The sequence below is a fragment of the Ammospiza caudacuta genome, chromosome 8 (assembly GCF_027887145.1).
Source record: "Ammospiza caudacuta isolate bAmmCau1 chromosome 8, bAmmCau1.pri, whole genome shotgun sequence".
NCBI classification, from domain to species: Eukaryota; Metazoa; Chordata; class Aves; order Passeriformes; family Passerellidae; genus Ammospiza; species Ammospiza caudacuta.
The window spans coordinates 38834188-38853650 of record NC_080600.1 but is presented as its reverse complement, the minus strand read 5'-3'; the positions used below and the strand labels follow the sequence as shown (position 1 = coordinate 38853650).

Here is a 19463-nt window from a genome sequence, read left to right as displayed (position 1 = left end):
ACCACCAAATCAGAGGTTTAGATGAGCATCAAACCCGACTCTTATGCAAGCACTGTAATTTTATCATAAACAACTATACACAGGCAATGCTGCAACTGAGTGATTTGGTGGATCAGCATCCTCAGTTATGAAATGTTTGATTAAACTCATAAATCCACCTCAGAACAGACACTCAGCCTGACTCCCAGTCGGTGCTGGCATGCTCACGAGGCACAGCTGAGATTTGCTGAGCCCCCTCAGGGCTCCATAGGCTCTTCCCAAGTTGGGATGTTTTGTGCAGCTGATCTGGAGGAGTAGCTGACATCACCTTCAAGGAGCCACGAGCTGGCTGCTGAGCTCCAGCAGGAAACACAAAGTTACTGCATTACATCAGCCCATCTCATCCCAGCTGCTCATCCCAAGTGCAGACCACAGCACTTCCTAAGTCAATAGACCACCTGCATGCCTAGCTAAGCATGGTTTCCTCTTTACTGTAGCTATAGTAACAGCATGTTTCCTTTTAAATAAACCACTGTGGAATGCCTGATATTATTAATTATAAAAATAAACATACACTGACAACTGGAATCTCTTTATGAGCCTTCATTTTCTGCACTCTCCCTCTGCTTTACTGTAGCATCTCAATGGTGAATGGCTATCAAGAGAAGAAGAAAGCACAAAAGCAGATTTCCTGAGCTCTGAGGCTGTGGACTGCCAGATCCCACTCCTGAACATCACAGAGGCTGTGCACTTCGTGGCCGGTGACGAGCCGTTCGCAAGATGGCAAGTGAAAGTAGGAATTTTATTATGTTTCTAAGAAATGCTTTAGAGAAAAATCAGTTGTCATGGTAAATTAAAATGCAAAGCACAGTTTTCTTCCTTTCAGAAATGAAAATGCCTGTAGAAATATTCGCACTAATGTCATGTAGAGGAAAAGAAAAAACACTCTGCCAACCAAAACAATGAGCTAAACCCCGGTGTCTCTGCAGCCAATCCAAAAGGGCAAATTACAACCACTTCTAGAGGTAATCACATGAAATTGATGCAGTTGTGCTAATCAATTGTTAATCATTAGTATTCCATTTCTGAAAACCCCAACTCAGACTCCTGATTAGGCAGCAAGTGTCAGAGAGCTTTGACTCCCTGGGTGCATGAACAGTGCGTGCTCTGGCCAGGCTTGAGCAGGGATGTCACGATCACAGTCGTGGTCTGAATGGCTGCAGGAAGAAGCATGTGCTCTATCTGCTTCTTCTGGGTTTTCTGCTGCAGTTTTAGCCCCTTTTTTTACAAAATGGTACCTATTTTTCTAAATATCCCCAGGAAACCAGTGCCTTCCCGACCCTGTGTACCTGCTGCCCTTGGTCTCCCTCTAGGCCTGGATGGGTTTTTTTCTGCTGATCAGTTGTTTTTTTACAAAACTGACACTTTTTTTAAAAGCCTCTGAAGCTGAGAAGAATATCTTGCCATTGTAGGGAGACTGCAGATGTGCCCTGAAAATTGCAGAATGCAAAATGAAACACGTAAAACACTCCCCTCACCCCTGCCTATCCTGCAGCCTGCAGCGGCCTGCACCCAGCTGGGGACACGTGCTGCCACGTGGCCTGGGGGAAACAGAAGGATGTTTGGCAGGACACATCTGCTGGTCAGAAATTTATTTTTAAAAGATAAGGATTTGGGAGTTAAGGACATTAGGGTAAGACCCTGTGGGTGCAGAGCCTGACTGTGTGCTGCTGGGGTGGACCTTGGACATTTCTTGTGTCACACACCAGGGCTGGACCAGGAGGGAAGGTGCTCTGCTCAAAACTGCTCCAAAAAGGTGTTGAACTCTGCCAGCTGTGAGATAAAATGCTGCTTCATGGTGGAAGGATCTGAGAGGGAGACACCCTGTGTGTTCCTGGCCCAATAGGATAGGTAAAATCCTGGTTTGGGCACAGGAAGGTTTCTCCAGTGTTCCAGGACATCGTCCTCACAGCACAGGTCTATTACAATTCTGATTGTGTTCAAGAGCTTCCTTTCAGCCCTGAGGAGGTCTGTACAATTTTTCTCATCCTTTCCTCTCAAAAACAGCTACAAAAACTCTTTCCATGCACTAAAGCTCCAGAAAAGCCCTGCACCTGCAAGCTTTCTGCCCTTTCCATCTCCTTCAAACCCTGCAGAGGAACCAGGCTGACGGCTATGCAGCAAAAACTCAATTAAATCATCTCAGTCTGCACGTGAGTCTGGAGCTCTTGTGGATCTTTAGATGAGCAAATTGGGAAGGCAGAGCCTAGTGCTCAGCTTCAAAGGCAGCTGGCCTTACATGGCAGCACAAAGAACAAAATCATGGAGCTTTTCAAGATAAAAAATTACTTTCAATTAATTCCACAGGTGTTCAAAAATTCGTGTTCCAGAAAATTCCTCTTAAGACTTTTTGCAGCTCATAAGACTTATTGATGATCTGGGTTATGTATCTATGTACCTACTTTTCAAAACACAGCTAAAGTATTTTTCAGAACCAAAAGTCAACACAATTTTTCTGGAAATGTCTCTGTTCAATATTTTCAGAATCTTTCCCCCTTCCCAAATGAAATCTCAAAGGAATCAGAAAAATTTCACTACAGCTTTTTTCACTACCAGCATTGGGGGAGCAGGAGCTTTTCTTAGTGCTCTTTCATTTAATCTCTTGTTGTAGTCATGTTTCAGATTTTGCCCATTGTTCCCATGACATGCTGCTGAACGCAGATAAGAAAGTACATGTGGCTGCACCAGAGTGTTTGGCATAATTAATTGAGATATCAAAATACAAACCCATGCTTGGGCAGCAGATGACTTGAGCTGTCCAGGCAGATGCCTGGGTGAAGAGGTGAAAGAGCTTGGCAGGCACTTATCTAATTTGGGAAGCAGCTCTCATCCTTTTCATTAAGTTCTTGGTGCTGTATTTCTCTAGAATGGAAAAAAAATAATCACAAAAAATTCAGTGAGGCAAAAACCTGAATTCGAACTCAGCATAGTTTTACACCTTTCATTTATTTTTTTTTCAGAGACTTTCTGACTTTCTTACAAAGTCTATGTAGAGTGATGCCAATAGCCAAGATCATTTCATTATGGGTGAAAAACCTGAGAAAAAAAGCAACAGAGTTTCTGAGCATCCTTTGCATTTCTGCAGAAACAGCTCCTTCTTTCCAGATGATACCTATGCCCAAGCAAACAAGGCCCAGCTCTAAGTTGGTTTTTGCCTCTTAAGGTCCAAACAAATTAAAGGTTTGCTCAACTCAGTTCTCATCAAAGTACTTGTTCCACATCACTAAGATGACTAATGAAAAAGCAATTAAAATAGCTATAAACCAGCCCAATTCTAAAAAGAGCTCAAAATAGATGTTTATAATAGAATGTAGGGAAAAAAAGCCAAAACAGATTAAAAAATAATCTAATTATAGGAGTTACATCTCATTCACAACACTCCAGACAGAACAATTAGTGCAATTTTACAGCTTTTTATATTTTTCCCTGTCTAGCCATTTTTTCACCCATTATTACTGCACCGATATTGAGACAACATTGGACACACCAGTAAAATAATGAATTTAAATTAAGTTTAAATTGCACTAGTAATAATAAATTCTTAATGGAAATCTTGCTGCCAGAGTCTTTCAGTGAAGAGCAGGTCTACAGGGGGTTTCAGTTTTTTCTCAAACTGCAGGAGAAATCCTTTATTTCTTTGAAAAGCACTTTTACCTATAGTACAACACACTGTAATCTAATATGTCAATAGTCTAATATTTTCCTTAAAATAATGAATTTTACTAGATCAATGAATTTTTGAACCAGTTTATATTAGTCCAAAGAAGTTATTTCACTTACACAAGTTGAAATTGTGAATATCCATGAATGCTGCCTGTTCCTGCCCTTGTGGTGGTTTCTGTGGTGGCAGAGAAAAACACTCAGCTCAAAATGTAGAACCATCCCACATGAGACAGTGTGGGAGAATCTGCTCTATTCTCTTCCATGAACTTGCAACCAATTCATGATAAGTGCTGCTTTTTACGAAACTTACCATGTATTTTTTTATCTCTGTACTTCTGTTTATCTTTGTTCAATTTAACTTGGTATTCTTTCTGTGAACTGGAAGAGTTTATTGATTGATTAAAAACTTTATGGCCTCAGTCTTGTGAAAATCATCTGCAAAGGGACCAAGGATGTTTCAGCTTTGTGGTATTGGGAGAGATGGAGGAGGGCTGGGGATTCTTTTTTAACAGCAAGAAAACACAGGGGTACCTGATGAATCCAAAGCAAGCCCTGTTAGATTTGCTAAGCAGCAGCTTTATTTTGGCTGTGAGAAGACAAAACCTGAAAAATACTTGACAAAAAGGTTTTGCTTTCCTGCTGGTTCTCATCTGTGTCTACAGCATGGCTTTCCCCCAGGGTTTTGAGGTGCTCTTCAAGGTTCACACCACTCAAGACGTCTCACAAAGCACTCTCAAAAGCTTTCCACTTACCCACACTTCTCTGGTATCTTTTCATTTTTACTGTGGAAAAATTAAAATATAAATGTACTCAACTGTTTTGTATTGTGCAAGCATTCTTATATAAAAAGGGCATGTTTAAGGCTTCCTGAATTATCCATTATGAGCTGGGACAGGTGACTGCTCTAATGTACCTTCCTACAGAAATGAGACTGTTTCTCTCTCTCATTGCCATCCCTTCCATCTTTTATAAGGTTAATTTCAAGCAAACCTACATAATGCACATTCTTCTTTTTTTCAGGCCAAGGATTTTACTTACTGATTTGCTATTAGTAAAAAAAAAGGTTCTCATTCTCATTTCAAATAAACCTATATAATACACATTCTTTTTTTTTTTTTTTTTTCACTTTCAGGCCAAGGGTTTTACTTACTGATTTGCTATTAGTAGAAAAGTGGTTCTGAGTCCCAGCCAAAAATGTTAATTGTGTTTCACAACTCCTTGAAATCCCCCTTGTAGTGTTTGAGTAAAGCTTCCATGAGGGTATCAGAAAAAAAAAAAAAAAAAAAAACCCTTCAGGATAAAACCTAATAGCAATCAGAAAGCTGAATGCCAGCTGAGCCAAAAGATCTTTTGGTTATTAATGAAGAATTTCCAGTTTGGAGCATTAAGCCATTTGTTAGCTCGCAGAGCCGCTCACAAGTGGTTTAATTTATCCTGCTGGCACGCATCCAGCTCAAAGGGGCAGTGCTATGGCTCCACAACGAGCAGACAGTCTCCATATGGAGCATGATGAGTTCTGAGGATGATTTTTGTCTCGCTCAGGTCACTAATGATGGCGTGCAGTACAGTAACTCGCGGGTGCTGACCCTGTACGACGCGCTCTGCCAGCTCTGCCAATTCCACCCCACCGCACTCTGCAAATTAAAGGTAATTTAAAGATCATCAAGGTTTCACGTGGATCCTTCATCTCTCCCTTAGCCCTCTCCCTCCCTCTGATGGGCTGGGTGTAACAACTGCTCTGGAAGGGGAAAACCTATTTCACAGATCAGCTGCACAGCCCCACACTCTGCTTTTCTCTTTCACAGCCTCATGCTGCGATATTTTATTCCCTTTTCATATTTACACCTGATAGAGCATGCTTTATGATGGACCTTCCTCACACAAACACCTCAGGAAAGCTCATGGCTGCCAATATTTATCCTTTGCAGCTGTTAGTGGGAGTAAATAAGAGTGAGGAGCCTGCCCTGAGAGGCTTAGCTTCACTTCTGAAGTGTCTCTGCTATTTTCCCTCTCCCAGCCTGTTTGGTGAGGGTATATCATTTCTATTCCCATTTTCTGCCTTAGCAAGAGGCGCACAAAGAAGCATGTTATACAGTTTTTGTCATGTGAGAACACCCTTGAGAGAGCATCAACCATTCCTGCTTGCATTAAACACTGCTAAGTACAAACATTGAGTATTCTGACAGTTTCAAAACCGTAACCAAAAGTCTACAGCTATGTTTTAAACTGCCAACATATTAAAAATTGCCTGCAGAGCACTATAATCCTCAGTTTTCCTGTGGAATTATTGGTGTAGCATCCCTTAAAAAGATCTTCTCTTTTTTCCAGAGGCCTGCATTAAGCAAATTATCTGGTTTGCACAGGGGCTTCAAAAAATTTTGGAGGGTATTAGGTGGGATATTTGAATGTGCTGATTCTGCTTTCCTACCCTGAGGCAAGTATGAATTAATAGGAGGCCAGCAGTCTTCTTTTTTTATAAAATGAAGATTAATCAGGTACATCTTAACTCATTTGCCTCACTGTTCTCATTAATGCTAATGAGAAAATACAGCTTTAAAACCTGCACTGATTGCAAGCACACACCAGTTACCAAAATTTTTTACAAGTTCACTTTTTTTCCAAGTGAGTGAGTGAATAGAAGTTACTTTATAGTAACTTTATAGGCCTATGTGGTAGTTTGACTGGATGTCTCAAAGTCCCTCTGTCACTGCCCTCAGAGAGAAAAGGGCAGGGAAACCCAGCATAGCCCAACTGAGGGTAAAACCACTTTAGTTTTAGATTAAAATAATTGTGTTAGAATAATTTCACTTAAAGCTAAGGTGAGGGCTTTTTGTCAAAGGCTTTCTTATAGTTTTGAAACTCAGAAATGGATGTGGTCTCTCAATATGGTGTTCTCTAGGGATTATAGTAATTTCTATTCTAAGATGCTTCAAGAGAATATTTGAGCTAGGCTTCCAATTGCATCAGACCACAGTCTAATTATACCCCTTCTGCATTACTCTGCAACACCTAAATTGCTTTCAGAAAAGGTGTTTCAATTAGGGGACATTTTATATCAGCCCATTTCACATTCTGTGTTCTTTTATGGAGCCCATTCTGTACCACCACACTGTATCACATCAGAAAAAAATTTTTTATTTTTTTTTAATCATAGCATCAAGCCCTTGAAAACAACAATGTAATAAAATCTAATTAACATCCAGGGTTTAGTGCTGGAGATCTGTCATGTTCTATCATGTTGTGGCCATTATGAGAATGCTTTTTGTTTCTCTACCTGACCCATTAGCCTAAAGTGGTATTACTGACTAATGCAGTTTGCAAAAGTAGTTTGGGACACCAGTAAAGCAATAGACAGAAAACACGGGGCCAGTAACAGGACACATATCAGTCTCAGAAAAACAAAGAAAACAAAGGAAGGAAAGGGAAAATGTGTTTGGTAGTTTGTCTGTCCTGCTGTCCCACTGTGGCAAGGACATCCCCCTTGTTCCCAGGATTATTCCATGTTTTTCTGGGAATCTGCATGGCCAGATAAAGTCCCACCTGCCCAGCACAGGCTGCAAGGCCTGACTCCTCCATAGGACCTTCCCATGGGATAGGTCTTTAACTCCACCTCTAATTATGTCCCTGTGTTCCCTTTTTAGAGATATCCAAATGCCTTCAATCCATGTGGGATCCACAGTGGGAGAGGAGCAGGTCAGCCCAAAGGCTGCGGTGCCCACAGAGCATCCCCTCACAGATGGCTTTGGGGATGTTCTGCCCCACCAAGGCACCAGGGATGTGCTCAGCTCTCCTCTGCAGCTCCCTCATGGGAGCCCGAAGTCTCATGCACTTCTTTATTCTGCTTTTATACCAGAATTTCCTATAGCAGAATTTGCTTTTTCAAATGTTTATGAAGAGCAGGATTCCAATGTTTCAAATGGAAATAGTCTAGTCTCAGATTTTGGGAGTCTTGTGGAGCTCACCTTTCATGGACGCCTGATACTCCCCATACGAACAGCCACAGCTGGGAATTGTGACCACATGCACCACATGAGTGTGCAAATGGGAAAAGTCACATTCTGTTGCATCCATCATCCATCAAAAAGCAACACCCCTTTGCCTAAGCTAAAATATTCAAAGCTACAAGGATCCCAAGCTGGGACTGGAAAACTTCCACAATTTCCTTGCTGTAAGCAGAAAGCACCAACATTTAAATTGCTGCTGTTTCCGTGTTTCAAGAGACAAGTGAATTTCTGCTTATATCCAGAAATTGATAATTGCCAATTTCTTATCTTTCTTATTCCTTTTTTTCATTGCCTTCATTCCCCACCCATTTTTATTTCCTTTTCTTTTTTTTGGCAGGAAAATGCATGCAATATAGATGGACTTTGCTATGGTGAAGGAGAGTCAAGCCCTACAAGCCCTTGTCTTCTCTGTGAACCTGACATTTCTAAGTTCACCTGGTCTGTTAATGCAAGTAAGACAGGGGTTTCTTTTCTAGAATTTAGAAGCACTTATCCGGGAATTTATGACTCGTTTTATTAAATATATCATTCCTCCATTTAGCTGAATCTATCCTGGGAGTGCACATGGACTGTTTCTAGTGGGAATAATTGGGTGCATCAGAAATGCAGACTCCACTGCATGCACTATGCAGCTTGTTCTGTCTGAAACCTGATAAATCTCAGATCAATAAATGAAAAAAATGCCTTAAAATTAGAATTTGGTATGCCTGTGGCCCATGCAGTGCCCAAGTCTGTCAGCTAAATGTGATGAACCCTAAATATCTCTGTCAGCATCTCGCAGGTACAAATCTTTAAGGAGGCAATTTGGGGAAAATACTGTTTTTAAAACACTAGCATGTATTTTTGGTGTCTGCAAGAATTGCTTCCTTTTGCTGAGCCAAATGCTATGAAATGGCTCATAGCAGAGCTTGGCTTGGCAGGGAGTCCAAGTGATAGGGACCAGGCACTCATTACCTGCACGGCCGCAGAGCCCTCATTCTGCAGCCCCTGGAGGCAGGGGTCAGCGGGAGGCTGCCTTTTGAAGCATCTCCTGAAGGATGGAGACTAAATCATAGTTTTTTATGGCTACCTGCCCAGTGTAAACAACAACCACTGCTCACCCCACTCTTTACAGGCAATCCTCTTTACAGCATTATCCTCACAGCCCTTCCCCTCCCTTACACGTTTGCATCTGGTCAATATAAAAGATCATATTACTGCTTCTGTGTAAATCCATGTGGTGCTTCCAGAAGGGGTTTCTCTGCTTTTTAGGCTTTGTAAACCCAAACACATTACAGAAAGGTGTGTGAGTCACAGAACCAGCCTGCTTCAGTTGTTTGGGGTTTTATTACATCCCAAAAGGTGGCCAACTAAAAATCCATTTGGATGAGCAGTTAAAATGCCTAAGGGTGATTTAGATCTGAAAGAGAGACTACACTTGAAAGCTGTGTGTTTTTCCCCAGAAAAATATTTAATCCAATGAGGGATATTACCTGTGACTCACAAACCTTGCCTCCTTTCTGTCATATAATAATAGAAAGTTTTGAAAGGTTTGAAATGGACCTCAAAGATCATCTTGTCCCACCCCCTGCCTGGGTAGGGAAACCTTCCACCAGACCAGGTTGTTCAGAGCCACATCCAACCTGAGCTTATATTCTGCTGGCCAGAGCAGCAGCATCCCCAGGGATGAGCTGATCCTGGGTGTTACAGACAGACTCATTACTAATACCAAGACAGCTTGATTTTCAAATTCAGGAAATGGCTTAAAAATTAAAAACTGAATTTGTTTTGAAATTTATAAAACTAGAAGTGATTTGGGAATTCTGACACACATCATGGTTCACTTTTAAATTATGTAAAAATTTAAAAATATTTATAAGAAAGGGTTTGTCAGACCTTTTTTCAAAAGTATGAAAACTTCTTTAAAAGTTCTGCAATAATAGGGAGAGTGAATATATATTTACTGGATGGCAAGCAGATCTCTGTAGGATTAGAAACACTCCTCCACAGACTCCTTTCAGAACATCTGATTTTATGCTATTTTGTGCCTACCACTTCTACTCACCATCCATTCAGCTAACACCTTTGTGTTTATCCATAAATGCATACCCTGCATCAATATTTCATTGATTACTTTGGGCACAACTTTTATGGGCTCCAAGGCTTTAGTGTTTGGGAAATAAAAGGTAAATGAATAGATGGAAGCTTTCAACAGTTATGCCAGGACAATCTGCTGGACAAGCATTTTAGAAAGCTCTCATAACACAGCAGCAATAAAGGAGACACATATTTAAATAATTGCATCACCTAAGCTGCGCTATGGAAAGCAAAGTTGGATAAAAATTATATGCACCACAAAAAAATCCCTAATGATGATTTCCCATGAGCATAGGGCAAGGAGTCCTTATGAGAACACATACATAGTTCATAATGTTAGAGCATGGCTTGAAATTATTCCTGGGTATTGGAAATGTGCTTTAATTTAAACATAAATATGGTCAAATTACACTGTGAAAGATTAATTTAAATATCAATACCTGTCAGTTTGTACTGCTGGCTAAAGAGGAAAGATGCCTTGAGACTGAGCAGGCTTAGGACATGGAGATGAAATTCCTGGCCCTGAAAAGAGCTGCTGGGACCTCAGGGTACTCATCTGATCTTACTTTTCCTTGGTTTCTAATTATAAAATGTAATAATTTTCTCTGCCTTGTCCTCCTTACCTATATATATTGAAAGTATCTTGAGGTAGCATTTATCTTCTGCTGCTAAATACCCTCGTAAAATTAGGAGGGTTTATCTTCATTAAGGAAATACTGAATGTAAACAGCAAGCCTGGAACTAACAGTGCCAATGGTGACATGATACACACCACTGTCACTGGGGATGGACAGACTCTGGCACTGAAAAGACCTTTATTCCCAACTGAATTCACTCAAACTGCTTCCTTAATTACTCCTCGTGGGTAAAGACAAGAGAGTCTACTCAGTGCAAGGCTTACAATTAATTTTCCCTTCTGAGTTGCCTGCCCAGTTCATTTGTCAATCAGCATTTTGAGATTTATTTTATTTATGTTTAAATGGATGGATGATAGGCAGATTAAATATGTAAGTACAAGAAATATAACTAATTATATCATTATATATTATATATTTTATATATATTATATATAATATATAATAATATAATTAGTTATATATTATATATCTAAATATATAACATAATATGTATTAGTTATATATACTAAATATTATATAAATACTAAATATATTATATACTATTAAATTATATACTATAAAAATATATTAATATATATTATATATAATATACTAAATATATTATATAATATATAATATATTATCTACTATATGCTATATACTATATGTTATATATTATATATTATGTTATAATATATAATATATAATATATATTATATATTATATATTATATATTATATATTATATATTATATATTATATATTATATATTATATATTATATATTATATATTATATATTATATATTATATATTATATATTATATATTATATATACTAGTTTTAAGAAGAACTGGGACTAGGGGGAAGTTATAGAAATCATGTATTATTTATTCTCAAGAATCAGATAGCACATCAAAATTAATCCAAGTTCAGGATGGGACAAAAATTCAGCGCAGGGCACAAAAAAAACAAGGTGAGGAAGAAAATGGTGTTCTTTTGGTAAAGCTATTTGCTGCCTCTAACACACAAATCTCTTCCTCCATCAGCCTCTGGGTATGATCTGCATGTTTTCTTTGAGAGCATTCCTTCAAAGACCCACACTGAGAGCCTTTACGTGGGAGAACGTGGAGTTTATGTAATCATGGTTTCATTTTTGCTGTTTAGACAACCTGCCTCCTGTGTTCCAGGCCCCCTCCAGCCAGCTGCTGACATTTATTGGTGAGAATTTTGTTTACCAGCTAATAGCGGTGGATCCAGAAGGGTCAGCTGTGCTATTCATCTTGGAGGCTGGGCCACGGGATGCCAGGCTCTCCCCTGCTGGCCTGCTCCTCTGGAAAGTGGATTCAGAAGAAATGCAGACCTTTGAATTCGCTGTGTCAGATGAGTGCAATGCACAGAGCAGGTACTCCATTGAGGTAAGGGAAAGAGCACTTTAAAAGCAAAACAAACCTGTTTGTCGTGTCAGTGCAATTGTGCAATTGTCATCAAAGCTAATAATTTGTTACTGCCTCGAAAAACAAGGCTTCAGCTATTTCCTCATAAGTGTATAATATCCAGCGCAGCAATAATGATCAGTTAATGGAATAAATATCTCTGAGAACATAGAAACTATATACACAGGGAACAAGAGAGAGTGCTATTGATTGCTGTTTGAAAGAACATTCTTGCAGAGCCTTTTAATGGTTCATTAATCTGCTTTAAAATTCACATTTTGCATCTGGATTGCACAAAAAAAAAGCATATAACATAAAAGACCAGGCTTTAGCTATAAAAGGGAGATTATAACACATTCTCAATGATATTTTTAGAGATGTCTTGCTCTTATGTCTTTACTCCACACTCTTAAGTTTCTTGGCAGAGCTTGTGCATGGCTTCGTCTTTATTGTATGGGCTAACATTAATCCTCTGATCAGATAAGCTAATAAAGCAGGACACAGACTCTTGACATAAGAACAGTTTTGTGAAGAAAAGGTTTTTATTCCCAGAGATTCCTATTTTTACTCATTCAAACCACAAAATACCAATCTGCTAAGCCCACACAGCAGAAGGGAAACTGGAGCCTAGATATGGCTTTAATGGAAATATTTCAAGCTAGACCTGTGTTATCTGGGGGAGATAATGCAGAGCTTTGAATCTGTAGAAATGCAGTTCTTGTAAATACGTAAAATACAACCATGGATCTCCCTTTCCTGAAGGGAGACACCAGATAAGGAATGCCACAGTCATGTTGGTGCCTGGGAGTCATTTGTAATGTGAAGGAGGAAGGTGGGCAGGCAGGCAAAGAGAAAAGATTTTTCCTTTCTTCTTTGAAGAATAAGGAACAAATTCCGCCCTCAGATACGATGTGAAATCTGCTGTTACAGCAAACAAGATTGGGGTTTTTTCCTTATAAGAAGTCAGAATGTGCCCCTAAATGATGAAAAAGAAATCTCTTTGAAGTCGAGCTCTCAGTCAAATAAACAAGTACAGTGAGTATAAGACCATCCATCTAGACAAAGGAAATTGGTTAGAAATAAGTTTCCATAATAGTGGATAACATGTTTGCAGTGCAAATCTCTCCCTTCCTAAAGGGAACAATCCCCATCCCAGCTGTGGTTATCCAGAGGAACCTTACCAGAATCCCCTCTTGCCTTTTCCAGGTTGGAGTGAAGCCCTGCAGCTGCCTCAACGGTGGCACGTGTGTCACCAATATCAAATACCCTCCAGGCCTTGGTGAATACCTGTGCTTGTGCCCAAATGGATTTGATGGAGAATTCTGCCAGGAGGACACCAGGGACTGCAAATCAAACCCCTGTGGCAGTGGGACCTGCGTGGGCAGCGTGGGGAGCTACTTTTGTCAATGCCCCCCTGGTTTGGGAGGTAACACCTCTCTGTTTGCATCTCTGCTTTAACCACAGGTGTACTGAGCTGCAGGATTCTTTGAGTGTAGCATGACCACAACATCTGCCAAATGGGCTGAAAACAAAATCCTGCTCCTCTGCTGCCATGGCTTAGCTGTAGACATAGAAAGATGATATTTCTCTATCTAATAATGAGGAAAAATGACCTAAAGCTCTGTTGTCCTGAAATGATCACTCAAGGAGGATGTGAACCTCCCAGATCTCTGTTGCTTCCTGCTCATTTCCCATGGGTTTGTCCATTCATGATCTCATGGATGGAAGGAGATCTCATGGATCAATGATCTCATGGAGCAAAGAGAAGGCTGAGTGAAAGAGAGAAAAGGCAAAGATCCGGGGCCTTTTTTGCACTTGACAGGATTTCACTTAATTAAGCTGAGGAAAAAACTAGAATTAAATTAGGAAGAAGAAGAAGATATGGAAAACATGGAAAAATAAATTGTCCTTTAGTCCTGCTTGAAGCTTTGTTAAATTTAAGCACAGTGAGAAAATCACAAGCCCAGTGAGTTGTCAGACATGATGATGAAACAAAATCTAACCCCTGAAACTCTTCAAGGCTGGTGCTCTGGTTTCAAAATTATATCCAGGCCAAAACTAGAACAGCTGGCCAAAATGTGATTTTATGAAATTAAGGGAAGAAAAATGGTCACTTAACCTCCTGCTCTGTTCACATTCTCAAGACCCATAAGGTTGGCTGCTGCCAGTGTTAGAGGCTTGAAAAATTTAAAGTAGAAGTAACATCAAAAGCACATAATTATTACTGTTTATTGTGCATATATACAGAAAAACACTCATTTTTAAACAAAAGCAGTGAACAGATTTTAGTCAGTGGGCAAAGTACCCTTCCTGCCTGTCAGCAGCTTTATTGCTTTGGTCATGTGGAACTGCAAGCCCAGATTTCATTTCTATAAAATTCCAGCAGAAATAAAAAACAAAAATGCTTCAGAAGTCCATAAAAACGGCCTAAAAGGTGTGTGACACCTAATCTGTGTTGACTCCAGGTAATGCTACCTAATGGCCAAAGTCTTTACACCACCAGAGACTCCACTGAGGCAAGAGCACAAGCCTAAGGAGGGAGAATAAAGCTCTAACATAGAAGTTTGATCAAAATATAAAAATCTCTAAGCCAACCAAACACATGCAGAATGTCCGTGATCCCCTGGAAAGAACATTTCTATGAGCACAGGAAAAATTGGGAATTTTTATGGTGTAATTTATGGAGCTATACAATGAGAAAAAGTTTTGATTGCCTGTAAGGAATTTGATTAAATGAATAAAAATAAATATAATTCCATGAGTTAATAACTTCAGTGGACCTGCTGACTGGAGAGACAAGGGCACACAGAACCTTGATGGCAGAGAAAAACCAGGTTTTCCTGCACCTTTAGATCTTGCAAGTTAAATAACAGTGCAAGGGTTTTGCTGTTCTTCCAAAATGCCAAAACACAAGCAACTAAAGCAAATAAAATTAGATATGATTGAGTGAAAAAGGAATACATCTCAAAGTTTTAATAGCAGGTGAAAAATTATAAACAAGTGGAGCTGCAAGCCAGCTGGGAAGCAGATGATTTTACTTCAGGGCAGGTTCGGTGACAACAATAAAAGCTCATTCTTGATGCTGTGTTTATGCCTCAATTCCCCAGAAAACCATCAATAATCTAATGAGAAGGCAGTGCTGTGCAGCTCAAGTGACAGCACCACTTCCCCATCAAACCTCTAGAAATGACAGCAAACAGGCAGTAGAAACAAGAAGGGAACTTGTGAGAGCTTCCCCAACAGCCCTGCAAGGGAAGCAGCAGCTCAGCTGCGTCAGTGTGAGGGTAAAATGTAAGAATGGCAACAAGGCAGGGAGAAAAGCCAGTAGGAAATCTGAGAGAAGGCTGATCCAGAGTTATTACTGAATTTCTGAGTGTTCAAAGCTCATTCATTTTTCATCTGCATTGTCAACAACATAACAAAGCTCCCTGTTGTTTATTCTTTTGGCCACAGAAAGCAAGAACATCTCCCACCTGAGGACTCATGCTTGATAACTATCCCAATCACAAAATCATTATTTCTTTCCCCATATAGCAGTGATTAGTTCAAAGCTGGGGGTTGGATGGGCAGCAAGATGGAACCATAATTTCATTTTATATTTCAGGGAACTGAAGAAACTCCCAGGATTTGTTACTGGTTTCTAATAACCATAGAGACCCTAAATGGGATTTTTCTGTTCCCTTAGAGTCAGCTTAATGTGAACACAGTCAAAAAATCTTTCTTTGCATCTATAGGTGGTCAGCTCCTATCGAGGCATGAAAGGACTTTATTTTCTCAAAGAACTTCCCATGCAGGGATGGAGAAATATAGCTGGCACACACACAGATGGTTCAGCCTTGCAACTTGATGAACTTCTATTCCTATTATTTTTATTTGTACTGTAGCAGTGCCAAGACAGTTGAGACTCCCCTGTGCTACAGCACACAGGAGGTCCTGTAAACAGAATAATTGACACTTCTTGATGCAGCTTCATGTCCATTTCTGCTGCTTCTTCAGCATCATGCAGCCAAATTTCAGTCTTTGCAAACATTTCTCCTTGGATTCATCAGGTTTGTCATTATGCCCAAATTGGTCAGACACTGTTTAAAATCCCTGTGTGAAAAGCAGTGCTTGCATAGTTTCACCTTTACATCACAAAAATCAGCCAAGGGGCTTAATTTTATCTTGTTACTTGTGGTGTTCCTTTGATTTCTGTAATGCCCTTGTCTTTGGGATATGAAAGACAGCCCTTTGCAGTGAAAAAAGGGTATTTAAAGGTGAGAAGAGAAATATGAGAGGGACCAAGGGAGAAGTGACAGTTGTTACTGAAACTGGGGACTTTGATCCTCCTCTCATTGTTGGTGGTAGCAGGTTTAGTCTTTGTATGATACTCAGAAAAAGAAAGTAATTACTAATCTAATCAGAGGGCTACTCATTCAATATTTTCCATGTGATGTTTAATAATTTCCCAATGCATCACCAGAAATCAGCATCAAAGAAAAGCAGCCTGATGTCAGGAATGTGATAATTGAAATATAATGAAATATAAGCAGTCAGTCAAAATTTAACAAGGGAAGGAAAAAGGTAAGCCTACTCCTGCAACACTGTGTGATGTCCAGTTTCAATAAATGAAGCAAGCATGAAAACCATAATAAATGAACTTGAGATGGCACAGGGAAAGGGATTCAGCTTTCTTGCTGCTGCTCTTTTTTTCCTCAAGAAGAAGCAGGCATGGGAAGGTGATCTCACTGTCTTTTTAGGCATCTCAAACTATAAAGAGACTTAAATTTGAGTTTTTCTACACTGAGATACTATTTTAACATGAAAGGACTAGTGGAAGATGTCTGCAATGCTGAAGCAATGAGAGATTATGTTGTAGGAGGTGAATAATAATCCTCTGTTTTTATCATCCTGCAATTCATTCCTCTGTGACAAATTTCTCTTTTGAAGGAAAAAAAAGAAGATTCTTTTATCCTGAGACCTTTTGTCCCAATAAAGCTGGACATCTGATGTGGATCAAACATTTCTGTACCTGGTGCTGTGTGTTGAGGCACGTCCCTGGATTCTCCAATCTCCTTGTTTATTCCTGCAGGGAATAAAATAATAATAAATTAATAAAAGTGGACAGGGCTGGTTTGTGGCTGTCCCCAGGGCTGTACATCCTGTGACCAGCAGTAGCCAAGCAAGTTTGCCCAAATCCAGAAAGAGCAGCACCTGGAGAAGCTTTAAACAACATTATATTTGATGATTCCGCTCCATTGCTGTTCAGATAGTGATTTTATCTTTTGGGTCACCCTCCCTTAATTTGATTCATTAAATCACTCCAAGTTGTGAATTTGAAAACCAGTTTCTTTAAGGGATTTTTAAAACCTTGTTTCTAAAATCAGCAATAGTCGAGAGATATTGTTTTGGATTCAGATCCTGTGGCAACCTGTCCTCTGAATACCAGCACTGTGGCTCAGTGATATTTTCAGAATGTTCCTTCAAATTTTGATTTTAAATTGAAAAATTTGAGTTTTTTTTAAAACTTCGATCATTTTGTAATGTTTACCTCCAACCAGACTCTATCAGGCCAGTTCACAGTTATGTGAGGTTCACACAGAAACAGAAAGTACAAGAGAGGTCAGTGCATAGCTCCTCATATCCTAAAGCCAAAATGGTGAAATTCATGGGGTTCTTCAGGACATGACAAAGATCTCACATTAACAAGACAACAGAAACAGCAGCAAAGACATGGCATGCAGGGGCAACATTAATTTCATTTATGTGCATTTTTATTTAACATGCACAGCTTTCCATGAGCAGTAGTCTCAAATTCAGCGCTTCTGGTGCCAATAATGACAGCAATAAACAGTGTGATAAAAGCAGGTTTAAGTGAGACAGTGGGGAATTTGCCTGGAACATGAGTGACATACCCTGTAATGAGTTTGCAGCTGAGAAGTGAGCCTTTGTCTGCTTCAACATTCGAGCTGAACTATGAACAGGGAGCCTTTCCTGATTATTAACTTCCCCTTTGCTTTGCCACAGGGCTCACTTGTCAGGAAGACAAGAATGAATGTGAAGAGGGACTTTGTTTTCCTGGAGTGTCTTGTATGAATACCTTTGGATCTTATGCATGTGGAAATTGCCCCACTGGGATGGAGGGAGATGGTAAAACTTGCAAATGTAAGTGTTTTACATTATTTATTTTAAGAGATTGGGGGAGAATGGGTTCAGTTCTACTACTATTATCCCTAATTGAGTATTTTGCCACTCATTTCAAGTACAGACCCTTAAATGTACAAATCAGACTATTGTCATGTTATATTAATGTGGGTATTTGCAAATGACTCTGCTATTTTTCATTCTGGTGGAGAAGGAGCACCACAGCCTACAAAAGAGCACTTTACAGATAGATAATTTACCAAGGACACTCTGCACCTTCCCCACTATGTCACTCCTAAATACAGATCCATGAGTGAGCATTTGGTGAGCACCTCCAGGGCTGATTTTGCTGTGGGTGACAGCTGCTAGGAGAGTAAGAGAAGGGTCAATGTGCCCAACTATTCCATCCTTTCACCTCTCTTTCCAAGGTGTGCTTTCATTAGAGGACACGGCCCAGGGAATGCTTGGCATGAAGTCATTCCTCAGATCCCAGCTAGGGAAGTAAAGGGCCATGAACAGTTTTAGATCTGCTCAATATTTGCTTTTAGAGCAACAGACTCTTCATTGGGGAGGCTACAAAGGTGACTTTGTACTCTGAGACCTTCCCAGTGCACTTGATGTGACTCACACACACTCTGGACAAAAGTCTTCTCCAAAAGAATTTTTCATTTTTTAACCAGAAGGAGATAAATTAACACTTGAAGACTTTTTTACTTGTTTCTTGGTATTTCCAAAGAAATCCAAGTGGAAGATGCAGATATTTCCTGTGCAGCCATGTACATTTCTTCATATTGACTACAGAAAGGAAAAAAATATCCATTGTAAACAGACTGACTGGTAGCTGCAGGACCCCGGCACCAGCAGCACTGCTTTTGCCAGATTTACCAAATATTCCTTCAATCACATTGCCGAACACCTGTATATAAAGTTTTATGTGATGTATCTTTTGGCCACATTGGTTGTTTCAAAGTGATCTTGCATCTCTTTCACAAATGCATATTTTAACTTGACCCACAAAGGAAGGATATACCAAACAATGTGCTTTTGAAAAAGATAACATTTCTTATTTTGCATTTTTTAATTACAGGAAAAAAAACTGTTTCTGAAATGAAAGTTTATTAGAAGGAATAAACCTGAGGGCTTATTTGTTCACCTAGGATAGGATAGAAATCATTATTTTTAGCTCTGATTCAGAAACTTAACATTCCTGCTCTTACCTTCCTTGCTTAAGTGAGTATAAAGAGAAGGAGGATTGAAGTTGTTCTGTAGCTTCTAAAGTGAGAAACAGCTCATTGTATTGTTTAAAATATATATATAAAGAGTCAGAATATCAGGGCATAATAATTTCTCCTGTAACTGGTTGAAATTTTGCTGCATGCCAGCAGCTGAACGCACCTGATCTGCCTTTATTTGCTTCCAAAGTAAATTCGTGCCAGGTTACCTGATTTGCTGTTGCTGTGGCTTTTTATCATCAATCACAGCTGAGCTCTAACACCTTGTTTTTGTCT

General features: G+C 39.6%; 1 protein-coding gene across 1 annotated transcript in view; it reads left to right on the top strand.

The window, feature by feature from the left end:
• Window positions 1-19463, top strand: part of LOC131560789 (von Willebrand factor D and EGF domain-containing protein-like) — a 172950-nt gene that overhangs the window by 100741 nt on the left and 52746 nt on the right. The window contains exons 13-18 of the mRNA XM_058809741.1: window positions 617-772; window positions 5245-5349; window positions 8044-8158; window positions 11564-11814; window positions 13039-13258; window positions 17839-17976. Of these exons, the coding sequence (XP_058665724.1) occupies window positions 617-772; window positions 5245-5349; window positions 8044-8158; window positions 11564-11814; window positions 13039-13258; window positions 17839-17976 (985 nt within the window). The remainder of the gene's footprint in view (window positions 1-616; window positions 773-5244; window positions 5350-8043; window positions 8159-11563; window positions 11815-13038; window positions 13259-17838; window positions 17977-19463) is intronic.